The 13,622-nt window shown below is 37.7% G+C and overlaps 1 protein-coding gene across 1 annotated transcript in view; it reads right to left on the bottom strand.

Annotated features, from left to right (window-relative positions):
- The window catches only part of NRK (Nik related kinase), a gene marked incomplete at both ends in the record, with an annotated part of 166,953 nt that overhangs the window by 61,978 nt on the left and 91,353 nt on the right, over positions 1–13,622 (bottom strand). Inside the window, 3 exons of the mRNA XM_081115343.1 lie at positions 678–768; positions 2,439–2,549; positions 4,237–4,362. Of these exons, the coding sequence (XP_080971469.1) occupies positions 678–768; positions 2,439–2,549; positions 4,237–4,362 (328 nt within the window). The remainder of the gene's footprint in view (positions 1–677; positions 769–2,438; positions 2,550–4,236; positions 4,363–13,622) is intronic.

The following is a 13,622-nucleotide window of genomic DNA, read 5'->3' as shown; positions in this document are numbered from 1 at the left end:
GGAATAGGATATCAGGTAAATGGCCTCCACAGCTTTACTGGCACATATACACTCTTTTGTTATTGCCTGAGCAGCCGCATTTTCAAAGAAGAATGGTCCGATAATGCCAGCCCAAAATCTGCACCAAACAGTGACACGTTGTGGATGCATTTATTTCTCAACAATCACTCATGGATTTTCTGAACCCCAAATGTGACAATTTTGTTGATTAACCAAGCCATCAAGATGAAAATGAGCCTCATCGAAATTCAGCCACATTTATGCAAAACGGTCATGGAAAATTTCAACAAAAGTATACGCATGTGCCAGCAAAGCTATGGAGGCCATTTACCTTATATGCTATTCCATACATAACCCTATACTATAAAACTTAAGAATCAATAAAAAATTACAATGTTTAATTATAAACCTGTGTTTTCTATCAAAATTACTTCTTGCGTGAATTTTGGGACACCCTTTATATGATGTCAGAGAAGCAATTAGGTGCATCTTTGTCTTACCCCACCTCCCTTCCAAACAAATATTCAAATTTTGACTGGTTTTGCAGGCAGGGAAGACACAGCCTAAACAAGTAAATGATATTGTTAGAAACATGATAGGAAACACAATTATTTAAAGGACTTTTCTCCATTAAGATATTTTGGGCTTCACTTAAGGTATTGTAAAAATAAACTTACCTAGCTTTACTTCAGCATTATGAGTCAATAGCACATTCTGACCTTTGATGTCCCGGTGAATTACACGGTGTGCATGAAGATGAGCTAAGCCCTGCATATAATATATTTATTTTTTAAAAGCCACATCAGCATATATATTTTCTTTTTTTCACATAATATTCTTAATATCTTTGGAAAAACTTTTGAGAATAAAAATGGCCCAGTTTTGCATTTTTCAGACAAAATTATTTTGTTAGACTGGAATTACTATAACCAGTTCCCAGAAATACTATTTTTGGCTATTAAGAAAGAAAAATAAATTGGGACACCAAAAAAAAAGAACATCAAAAAGTAATGTTTGTGCATACACTGGACCATTTACTTTCTTTTCTAGCATCCATATTTCCAACAAACCATAAGAGTGAAGGTCTGGACATCTTATAATTATAGTTCAGACATTGTTTTGCTCTATTCCTACCATTTGTTTAGTAAAAAATATTTTCTAGTCAACCTTGTAGGCTGAGAATTTGCAAGGATGTAAAAATTCATTTTAAAGCATTTACAATTTGTATTGGCTTACCATACTGGCTCCTCTGAAATTAACCCGTGACCTGGCTAACGTATGACCTGGCTTCAGTGATATTATTCCAGATACTAAGTGGGGATTAATAATAGAAGTAACAGTAAAAACAGCTACTACTTATTGAGTTCTTACTCTTTGCCAAGCACTGTGCTGAGTGCTTTACATGCAATAAATATTAAATTCTCATAGCAACCCTTTGAGGAAGGTGCTAATATTATCCCATGTTATAGATGAGAAAGGTGAGATTTGAAGAAATTAAGTAACTGACTCAAGGACACACAGCTAATACATAATGACCCAGAATTTAAACTCAATCTATCATTTGCATTCTTAACTATTCACACTATTGCCACAAGTAATGAGAAGAAGGACATTTTAACTTTGTATTAGTGATGCTGTTTAGTTCCGTTAATATTTTTCTTGGGTGTTCCCTAAGCACTGAAGTCACAAGGAAAAAATTGGATTTGGTAGATCAAGATTGTCATTCTCATCCAATTTGGTATTCAAAATAAAGTTTTAAGAATAGGGCTTTATTAAAAGAGGATATCTGTCTGCAAAATGATTTGTGGACATTTTATAAAACACTGCTTTCTACATAACCTTTATCTTAATTTCTAATGACAGTTCTATGCTTTAAAAATAACTCTAAAATCATAATAACATGCCGTAACCGGTTTGGCTCAGTGGATAGAGCGTCAGCCTGCGGACTGAAAGGTCCCGGGTTCGATTCCGGTCAAGGGCATGTACCTTGGTTGTGGGCACATCTCCAGTAGGGAATGTGCAGGAGGCAGCTGATCGATGTTTCTCTCTCATCGATGTTTCTAACTCTCTATCTCTCTCCCTTCCTCTCTGTAAAAAATCAATAAAATATATTAAAAAAAAATCATAATAACATAACAAATATTCCATGTAGTTATAACCATGATCCATTGAGCACAATAGCTTAAATCTGACATAGCCATTAAAGGTCATGATTTGGAAGAACCTGCTTACAAATCTTGTGCTCTACCTTAAAGTTTAAGGACATCACCTGAAAATCTGCTTTCTCTAAACCCTTTTGGTCTCTTTTTTGGTATCCTGATTCAGAAGTCATGCTTAGAATTTTTAAACCAACCTATAGGAACAGTTATAAGGTACATTGTATATATTACTCCCGGGTATTTTCAAGGCCAGAAGACAGTAATTATATAAAGACTCACCTGAAGTATTTCTCGGCAGATATAAGCAATCCAATCTTCTTTCAAACTCTGATTTCTGGTCATTCTAACTACATCAGTAACTGAGCCTGCTGCACATAATTCCATCACCATCTGCAGTGAAGCCAGCAAAATATCAAGAATTAGAAAATAATTTTCTGAAAATATCTCAAGAGTTTTAGTCCATATAACTTGCATTTATATATAATGTTTAGAGATTAAGACACTGCAAAGATTAGCTCAATTGTCTGATGGAAGACTCCAAAGGCTGGTAGAATTATAAAGAGTTGAAAAATGTACCAAATCTTTTTTATCTACTCATCTACTGATGGGCACTTGGGTTGCTTCCAAATCTTGGCTATTGTAAATAACACTGCAATGAACACAGTGGTGAATATATTGTTGCAGGTCTCTTCAGATAAATTCTCAGAAGTGGAATCACGGGGTCATAAGGCAGTTCCATTTTTAATTTTTTGAGGTAATTCCATACTGCTTTCCACAATGGCTACACCAATCTGCATTCCCTCCAACAGTTCATGGGAGTTCCCTTTTCTCTACATCCTTGCTAACACTTGTGTTGTTGTTGTTGTTATTGTTGTTGTTGAATTAGTGTCAGCCATTCTGACAGGTGTGAGGTGAAAACTCATTATTATTTTAATTTGAATTTCTCTAATGATTGAGCATCTTTTCATATGTGTATTAGCCATCTGTATGTCCTCTTTGGAGAAGTGTCTATTTTGGACCTTTGCCCATTTTTAATTGTATTTTTGGTCTTGAATTGTATAAGTTCTTTATTAGTAGATGAGTGGGTAAAAAAATCTGTGGTACATTTACACAGTGGAATACTACTCAGCCATAAAAAGAAGGAATCTTACCTTTTATGACAGCATGAATGGACCTGGAGAGTATTATGCTAAGTGAAATAAGCCAGTCAAGGAAGACAATTACCATATGATTTCACTTATATGTGGAATTAAATGAACAAAATAAACTAACAAATGAAATAGAAACAGACTCATAGATACAGAGAATAGACTGATAGCTATCAGAAAGGAGGGCTTTGGGGGGCTGAGTAAAAATGGTGAAGGGACTAAGCAAAGAAAAGAAAAAAACACCTCATAGACATAGAAAACAATATGATGATTACCAGAGGGAGAAGGGGCTAGGAGATGTAGAAGAGGGTATAAGAGGGATAAATGATGATGGAAATAGATTTGACTTGGGGTAGTGAACACACAACACAATATACAGATGCTGTGTTATAGAATTGTACACCTGAAGCCTATGTAGTTTTATTAGCCATTGTCACTCCAGTAAATTCAATAAATTAAAAAAAAAAAAAAAACTTGGAAAGCCTGGTCAGGGTACATGCCTGGGTTGTGGGCTTGATCCCCAGTAGGGAGCGCACAGGAGGCAGCTGATCAATTAGTCTCTCTCATCATTGATATTTCTATCTCTCTCTCCCTCTCCCTTGCTCTCTGAAATCAATAAAAAATATTTTTTTAAAATAAAATATCTAGGGAAGGAGGGAAGACAGGTAACACACCAGGTATATTTAATCAGGAGGTAGGATTTGAGCTAAGCTTTAAAGGAGAGGTAGTGTTTGGAGATGCTGCAAAGGATTTATTGAAAACAGAATGAGTACATGCCTTTAGAAAGAAATTTGTGTAGGGTACAAAGCTGAGTGATGGTTGGAGTGAAACAAAAACTGTTTTGGTTGTGTGGTATTTCAGCTTATGAAAGTGTACATCCTCAAGTGTGACCTGGTATTATAGAATAAAATCAGGTAATTAATACATACCCAAAGTTGGTGTCTCTGGCCAGCAGGGCTCAGCTTGAAAAATGCACCATAGAAGGACACAATGTTTTTGTGGAAAGAGTACTTCTTCAAAAGGTTGAGTTCAGTCCTGAGATCCTCTTCCTCATCCTGCAGAATAAGAATAGAGAGTAAATTCCTAAGTTATCCCATTCAATGACTGTGAGACTCTAAACACAGTAAATCAGAGGGGAATCCTATGGCAACCCATTAAACCATACAGAAATTTATAGTAAAATTTTATCTAGAATTGTCAGAGAATGGAGATCTTTGGTGAACTGGGAATTTGGGAGAAAATAAAGGTTAATTAAAGATCCTTTAATTCAATGGTTTTCAAAATGTGATCCTGGAACCAGCAGCATCAGCCACTATATAAAGCTTTAACTGAAGTGAATAATTACAGAGTTGTTTGTTTGTAACATTTTTATTGTGATTATAGAGACCCGGTGCATGAAATTAGTGCACGGGGGTCCCTCAGCCCGGCCTGCACCCTCTCACAATCCGGGACTGCTGGCTCCTAATCGCTTGTCTGCCTGCCTGCCTGCCTGCCTGATTGCCCCTAACCCCTCTGCCTGCCTGCCTGATCACCCTTAACCCCTCTACCTGCCTGTGTGATCACCCCTAACCACTCTGCCTGCTTGTCTGATAGCCCCTAACCACTTGCCTGCCTGTCTGATCACCCTTAACCACCTCTAACTCAGCCCCAGTTGTGGCGGCTTCATCCAGAAGGATGTCTGGAATGACATCCGGAAGGTTGTTCCGCTGTCCAGTCTAATTTGCATACTATGCTTTTATTATTATAGATAATTTATATAACATACAACTCATTCATTTAAAGTATAAAATTCAATGGTTTTCAGTTTTTAAAAGAATTATGCAACCATTAACACAATCAAATTAGAATATTTTTATTACTCCCAAAAGGAAGCCCCACACCCTTTAGTTATCACCCCTAAATTCTGCCACACAAACATCTCAGTTTTAAGCAACCACTATATAATTTCTATCACTGTAGATATATCTATCCTGAACACTTTACATAAATGACAATCATAAAATATGTGGGCTTCTGTGACTAGCTTTTTTCCAAGATTCATCCATGTTATAGCATATATTAGTATTTCACTCATTTTATTTTACTATTCATTAAATTATGGACATCTAGGTTTTCTCACCCTTTGGCTAATAAGAATAATGATAACATGAGCATTAATATTGTTTTTGTATGGATATATGTTTTCATGTCTCTTTGGTATATACCTAGGAGTGAAATTGTTAGGTCAAATGCTAACTCTATATTTAACATTTTGGTGAAATGTCAAACTGCCACAGTGTCTGTGCCATTTTACATTTCCAACAACAATTATTGCAATTTATCCATCTCCTCACAAATATTCATTATTTCTGTTTTATTATTATAAACATCCTAGTGGGTATAAAGCAGTAGTTAACTATGGTTCTGATTTGCAAATCCCTGACGACCCATTATGTTAAGAATTTTTTCATGTGTTTCTTGGCCATTTGTATATGATCTTCAGAGGAATGTTGAATCAAAAAATTTTGCCCCTGTTTTTTAATTGGGTTACTTGTCTTTTTTATTATTGAAGTATAAGATTATTTATATATTCTAAATACAAGTATTTTATCCAATTCTGTGGATTATCTTTCCACTTTTTTGATAGTGTACTTTGAGGCACATTTTTTTTATTTTGATGAAGCCCAATCTATTGATTTCTTGTTTTGTTGCTTGTACATTTGATGCTAAATCTAAATATCCATTGCCAAATCTATGGTCATGAAGATTTACCCCAATCTTATCTTGTAAGCATTTTATAGTTTTAGCTCTCTAAACATTTAGGTTTTTGATCTATTCTGAATATATATATATAGTATATATATATAGTATATATACAGTATATATATATATATAGTATATAAACTGACTGTCCGACCAGTAGCTATGATGCGCAATGACCACCAGGGGCAGACACTCAATGCAAGAGCTGCCGAGCTGCGGTGACTGGGCAGCTGCAGTTCTTGGGTGATGCACCCAGAACCAAGGAGGAAGCCCAATTCCAGGATGGGTCACCTGAGAACCACCCTCTCGCAATAATCCGGGACACCTTGGGGGATGTTGAGAGACGGTTTCAGCCTGATCCCCACTGGCCAGGCCGAGGGACCCCACCTGCCAGAGGGACCCTGTTTACTCCACAGATGCCCTTTGAGCTGCGGTGCCACCCCAGGTGCAGCCGGCCGGGGAGGGACCATGGGAGGTTGGCTCCAGGGTCTGTCCAGCCCATCTCACCCAGTCCCACCCCACCAGCCACCTTTTAATTAATTTCCTTTCGATGTGCACCAGGGCAGTAGTTTTGATATACAGTAGGGCTCAAAATTCATTCATTTACATGTGGGTATCCTGTTGTCTCAGCATTATTTGTTGGAAAGACTATCCTGTCTACATGAATTGTCATTCATCCTTATCTAAAATCAGTTTACCTTACCTATATAGAAATAGTTCCATCCTATTGGTTTTCATATACATCTATCCTTATGCCTATACAACACAGCCATGATTAGTTTGTGATTCATTGCATTTTAAAGGCACTGGTTTGATCTGTGGTGATATGTTTTAAAATATATGTTTCAAGTCAATTATTTTCCTAATCATTCATTCTAGTGGTACGTACTGCACCTTTCCTCCTACTAATGGTAACAGTTGGATGTATATTTCTCTAGACATTTTATATACTATTGCAGTAGTTAGAGATGACAAAGAGAGGTAAATGGGTAGAGATATAATTTATATATATATACTAGTATATGTTTTAATCTAAACAAGCTCATATTATTCTCACTATTTTGTAGCTTGCATGTTTTATTCAATAACTAAAGATGATCTTTGTATATCAATAAATACAAATGCACTTCCATTTTATGGATGCATCAAATTGCATAAAATGGAGATATGTGTCTGCCACTCAGGGGGCAGGTCAGGCCTAGATATATTGTTTTTGAGGATTGTCTATATAGTGATACTCGATGCCATCTTTTGGGATGAACCACCAAGGTAGAGTACATAATTTCAAAAGGTATTTCTAGCAGAGGGCATTATGATGTCATCAGAAAAGAGCATCTACACTGGCATTAGGACACATCAACTTCAGCACTGATAGACAAGAGTTGGATATTAACTGAATCTTCCCAAGGTTCAATTTATCCTCAGAAATATCATGGCAGATGTTTGCCATTACCTATCTTTATTGGATGTTAGAACCAAATGAGACAACATATTTAAAATTCTTTAAATATTTGAAAGAATAATGCTATAAATGCAAGATTTTATGACATAGCTTCTTTGTTACTTGACCTTATTTGAATTAGAGTGTTATGAAAATATACAGCTCTCTCCACTTTTTACCCTAATCTACAAATATGAGCAAACTTCATTTCCAGAAAATTTGTTATAGTGGAGTAAAATAGGAAGCAAATGTGTTTCCCTAATATTCAAGTGTGTCTCCTTATACCATGACAACCCAGTAGTTTCCTAACTCTTCTGTAACTTTTCTTAGCCAGTCTAAAAAAAGATTTTCACCTCTTAATAATTTGAAATCATCACACTTTTGTGTATACATGTGTAATGGACTAGAGAAAACTATCTTAAATTATTAAATTAAGGAAATACATTTTGTGGAATTTTCAATGAACATATCATTGATTTACACATTTAAGTGTCATAGTCCTAACTAAAAAGGAACTTACAAACAGGAAAATAAGATCCCCACACATGAATGACATAACTATTAATGAATACAAAGTAGAGCATAATGAAGTTGACGGTGATATGAAATCACTCAGGAAGTCAATCTGCACTTGACAAATGGATCACCACTGGGTCCTTTGAATCTTTATTAACTCTAATTTTCATTTGATTATAATTTTAAAAGCTTTCTTACTACTTGTACAAAAGTTCAATTTTATATGAGCGCTTCAGGAATACTCTTATTGTACAAAGTGAAATATATTAATAGTATGTAAAGTAAGGAAGACTTTTAAATTAATGATACAGTTAATTTCCTCTTCTGAAGTCCAGTGAAAAAGGATATCATTGACTTATTTGAGGCAATGAATTAGAAAAGGACTAATTGGCATGAAAAGTAATTAAAGGTTAATCTCTATCTTTACTTCTCTCCAGAATTTCCTTCAATTACCTTGACTTGTTGATTTGGGTTAGGGGAAAATACATCTTATCATTTCCCTAAAATGAACAGGTAACAGTATATTTCAGTCAGTTATTTTCCTTCCTTCTCAACGTATTCTCTTAGACCAAGTAGAAAAGACAAGCAATAAGTTTTTTGTATATAGCTAAATTGTGGCTCTGGATCAAAATAGTTATGAAATAAATATAAGGCAAAACTAGTTATTTTTATTTTCCCCAAGTATTGATAATATATTTTGTTAAAAAAAGTTTGAAATGGCTGGCAGCAGAGCATTCTTTAGCATTTCCCTATGATTTTCCAGTGGATTTACCAATAAACATTAAACTACTAGACAACAAATCTAGGCACCTATTTGTCTTTAGGGGAAGCAGGTGGAGCCTGATTTATAGTTGGAAAACCTAATGGCAGGTTTTTTCTTTGTATTAAGGCATGAATGAATAAAACAATCAACTTGTACCATGAGAATTCCATGGAAGTTCAAGTTCCAGTCTTATCGCATTCTCTAATAAGATGCTTTCTACTTCCCTTTGCCTTTTTCTGCAAAGCTAAAAGTTGATTTTGTGGCTTTCATCCTTGCCATGTAGTACTCTTAAAATTTCTGCTTCCTCTCTGATGTGGCTCTCCTTTGAAATGATAAGAATATCTTCTATCACCAGAAATAAACCACAAGAAGTAGCAATTCTCTATGTACATGGACACTCTTAGTTCCTAGTAAGGCACCAGGATTCTGCTAAAAGAAATAAACCAGTGGTTCTAAACCTTGGCTGCACATTAGAATCACCTGGGAATCATTTTAAAATCCTGATTTCTGGGCCTCATCCTCAGGAAATTCTGTTTCTTTGTTATGGGGTGGGGCCACAACATTAGTAACAAAGAAAAGAATTTCCGGAGGATGGGGCCCAGAAATCAGGATTTTAAAAAGATTCCCAGGTGATTCTAATGGGCAGCCCAGGTTGAGAACCACTGAAATAAACACTAGTAAAGGGTGCAATAAATAGGAATGAGGATAGACGGTGTGAGGATAAGCAAACAAAGAGCTGGTTAAAGAGAAGCAACGGCCAGACTGAGTCATATGACTTGTTTGGTAATATGATATCAAGGAGCTTCCTTTTCTATTTGGGTTACAAAGCCTATGTCCCCAAGCAAGAATAGGATAATGGCTGGGCTCTAGGTAGCTATATAAAAGGGTGTCCCAAAAGTCACGCAAGAAGTAATTTTGGAGAACCAAGATGGCGGCATAGGTTAACGCCGGAGTTTGCTGCCTTGAACAACTACTTCAAAAGTGAAACTAAAAAACGGAAGGGACATCACCCAGAACCACAGGAACACTGGCTGAGTGGAAGTCCTACAACTAGGAGGAAAGAGAAATGCATACGGACACTCAGAGGAGGCACAGTGCTGAAGTCAAATTCTGAGGTGCGGAGTGCGCGGAGCAGGCTGGCAGCGGAGGGCGAGGTTGGCGTTTTCAATCGGGAGGGAATCACAGACTCTGAGCTCCAGATACGGGCGAGTCTTTAGGGACCCAGACTCAAACGGGAGAAGCGGGACTGTCTGGCTTCAGTCAGAGCGAGTGCAGCTTTCTCTCCGAGGTTTGCAGCGGGTGCTGGGACTCAGAGAGGCAGAGCCCCTGGGGACAGGACTGAGAGCCGCCATAACTGCTCTCTCCGGCCCACCCTGTTGATCCTGTGCGACCTGCCCTGCCCAAACCCTGCACAGAGGCATTTGCTGGATAGCCTCAGGCAAAGGCTAGATTAGCACCTCCCTAGAGGACAGAAGTTCACTCACTGCAGACACAGCTGATTCTCATAGCCACTTGGCCTGGAGGTCAAACCCTCCCTGGTATTAGCTACAACAATCAAGGTTTAACTATAAGACTGCGCACAAAGACCACTAGGGGGTGCACCAAGGAAGCATAACAAAATGCGGAGACAAAGAAACAGGACAAAATTGTCAATGGAAGATATAGAGTTCAGAACCACACTTTTAAGGTCTCTCAAGAACTGTTTAGAAGTCGCCGATAAACTTAATGAGATCTACAAGAAAACTAATGAGACCCTCAATGTTATATTGGGGAACCAACTAGAAATTAAGCATACACGGACTGAAATAACGAATATTATACAGACTCCCGACAGCAGACCAGAGGAGCGCAAGAATCAAGTCAATGATTTGAAATGCGAGGAAGCAAAAAACACCCACCGGAAAAGCAAAATGAAAAAAGAATCCAAAAATGCGAGGATAGTGTAAGGAGCCTCTGGGACAGCTTAAAGCGTACCAACATCTGAATTATAGGGGTGCCAGAAGATGAGAGAGAGCAAGATATTGAAAACCTATTTGAAGAAATAATGACAGAAAACTTCCCCCACCTGGTGAAAGAAATGGACTTACAGGTCCAAGAAGCGCAGAGAACCCCAAACAAAAGGAATCCAAAGAGGACCACACCAAGACACATCATAATTAAAATGCCAAGAGCAAAAGACAAAGAGAGAATCTTAAAAACAGCAAGAGATAGAAACTCAGTTACCTACAAGGGAATACCCATACGACTGTCAGCTGATTTCTCAACAGAAACTTTGCAGGCCAGAAGGGAATGGCAAGAAATATTCAAAGTGATGAATACCAAGAACCTACAACCAAGATTACTTTATCCAGCAAAGCTATCATTCAGAACTGAAGGTCAGATAAAGAGCTTCACAGATAAGGAAAAACTAAAGGAGTTCATCACCACCAAACCAGGATTATATGCAATGCTGAAAGGTATCCTTTAAGAAGAGGAAGAGGAAGAAAAAGGTAAAGATACAAATTATGAACAACAAATATGCATCTATCAACAAGTGAATCTAAGAATCAAGTGAATAAATAATCTGATGAACAGAATGAACTGGTGATTATAATAGAATCAGGGACATAGAAAGGGAATGGACTGACCATTCTTGGGGGGGAAAGGGGTGTGGGAGATGCGGGAAGAGACTGGACAAAAATCGTGCACCTATGGATGAGGACAGTGGGTGGGGAGTGAGGGCAGAGGGTGGGGTGGGAACTGGGAGGAGGGGAGTTATGGGGGGGGGAAAGAGGAACAAATGTAATAATCTGAACAATAAAGATTTAATTAAAAAAAGTAATTTTGATACAAAACACAGGTATATAATTAAAAATTGTAAATTTATTTATTCATCAGGTATACTGTATAGGGTTATGTATGGAATAGCATATCGGGTAAATGGCCTCCACAGCTTTGCTGGCACATATGCACTCTTTTGTTGAAATTTTCCATGACTGTTTTGCATAAATGTGGCTGAATTTCGATGAGGCTCATTTTCATCTTGATGGCTTGGTTAATCAACAAAATTGTCACATTTGGGGTTCAGAAAATCCACGAGTGATTGTTGAGAAACAAATGCATCCACAACGTGTCACTGTTGGGTGCGGATTTTGGGCTGGAGGCATCATTGGACCATTCTTCTTTGAAAATGCGGCTGCTCAGGCAATAACAAAAGAGTGTATATGTGCCAGTAAAGCTGTGGAGGCCATTTACCCGATATGCTATTCCATACATAACCCTATACTGTATTCTTTATGAATCAATAAAAAATTTACAATTTTTAATTATAAACCTGTGTTTTCTGTCAAAATTACTTCTTGCATGAGTTTTGGGACACCCTTTAGTTGCATTTGACCCTACTTTTTAACCCTGTTTATAGGTAGGCCAAATATTCTGGTGCCATTTTATCCATGAGGAACTAGAGGCCTAGACAAGTAAGACCACTTTTCTCAAGTAGTTCTTGGCTATTTAGTGGTAGATTTTATATTTAAACTAATTCATGAATCCCACATTTTTGCTATTTCCATAAAACCCTGACTGAAAGAGATAGATGTGTGTTCAAGTCACAAATTTCTTATCCCAAAGGATTCAAGATGACTTAGAGATGCAAACTGGCTGATCAGCTAGCTATTAGTTATTTTTCTTACTGAAATATATAATGAGAGAATTCAAAGTTCCCAATTAAAACTTTTTTAAAAATATATTTTATTGTTTTTTTTTACAGAGAGGAAGGTAGAGGGATAGAAAGTTAGAAACATCGATGAGAGAGAAACATTGATCAGCTTCCTCCTGCACACTCCCTATTGGGTATGTGCCCACAACCAAGGTACATGCCCTTGACCGGAATCGAACCTGGAACCCTTGAGTCCAGAGGCTGACGCTCTATCCACTGAGCCAAACCAGTTAGGGTTAAAACTTTTTTAAGAGTGGGTTTCCCACATAAATGTACATTCCCCAAAACCAATAAACCATGATCAGATATGTTTAGAAAGCATTAGTATGTTTGAAATTCTCAACAGAGTTGAGCTTGTGAGAAACACATAAGTACCTTATAACCATCAGGCCAAGTGGGTAATTTAAAAGTCCACATATCCCAGTAATATGATGACATAGCATTTCCTGGTTTAGGGCCAACTTATCCCAGAGTGGCCTGAAAATACAGATTTTGTTTTCAAGAAGAGGAAGTGCAAGAATGCCAAAACTTCCTTTGTAATTTCACCCAATTCTAGAATAAAAATATTTTCCCCAATGGAAAGAATACCAGAGAGGGTTTGGGGAAGATATTTAAAACGTTTATTAACACAAATGTTTGATAAATCCAGAATTGGTCAAACAATTAGATTTTTCATACTTTACATTTTACAGCTTCTTCATCTACCAAAGCATGTTATTATTCACTACTACTTGTTTAATAGGGATATGCTTTGTCTCCTGAGATACATCCCCTATAATAAAAGGGCAATATGCAAATAGAGCAAACAGCAGAACAACGGAACAACCAATCAAAGTGTAATATGCTAATGATATGGCTGCCCAACCGCTTGCTATGACATGCACTGACCACCATGGGGCAGATGCTCCGACTGGTAGGTTAGCTTGCTGCTGGGGTCTGGCCAATTGGGACTGAGCAAGATGGGCCACACATGCTCTGGAGCCCTTCTACAGTCCCTCCCCAGCCCGATCATGCACCAGTGGGGTCTCTCAGCCTGGCCCACACCCTCTCACAATCCAGGACCCCTTGGGGGATGTCGGACAGGTGGTTTCAGCCCGATCCTGCAGGCCACTCCCCTTGGGAGAGTGCCAGACTCAAGGCTCATGGCTGGCAAGCGCTG

This window comes from Myotis nattereri, assembly GCF_964212035.1.
Source record: "Myotis nattereri genome assembly, chromosome: X".
NCBI lineage: Eukaryota > Metazoa > Chordata > Mammalia > Chiroptera > Vespertilionidae > Myotis > Myotis nattereri.
This window is presented reverse-complemented; position numbering and strand designations above follow the sequence as displayed.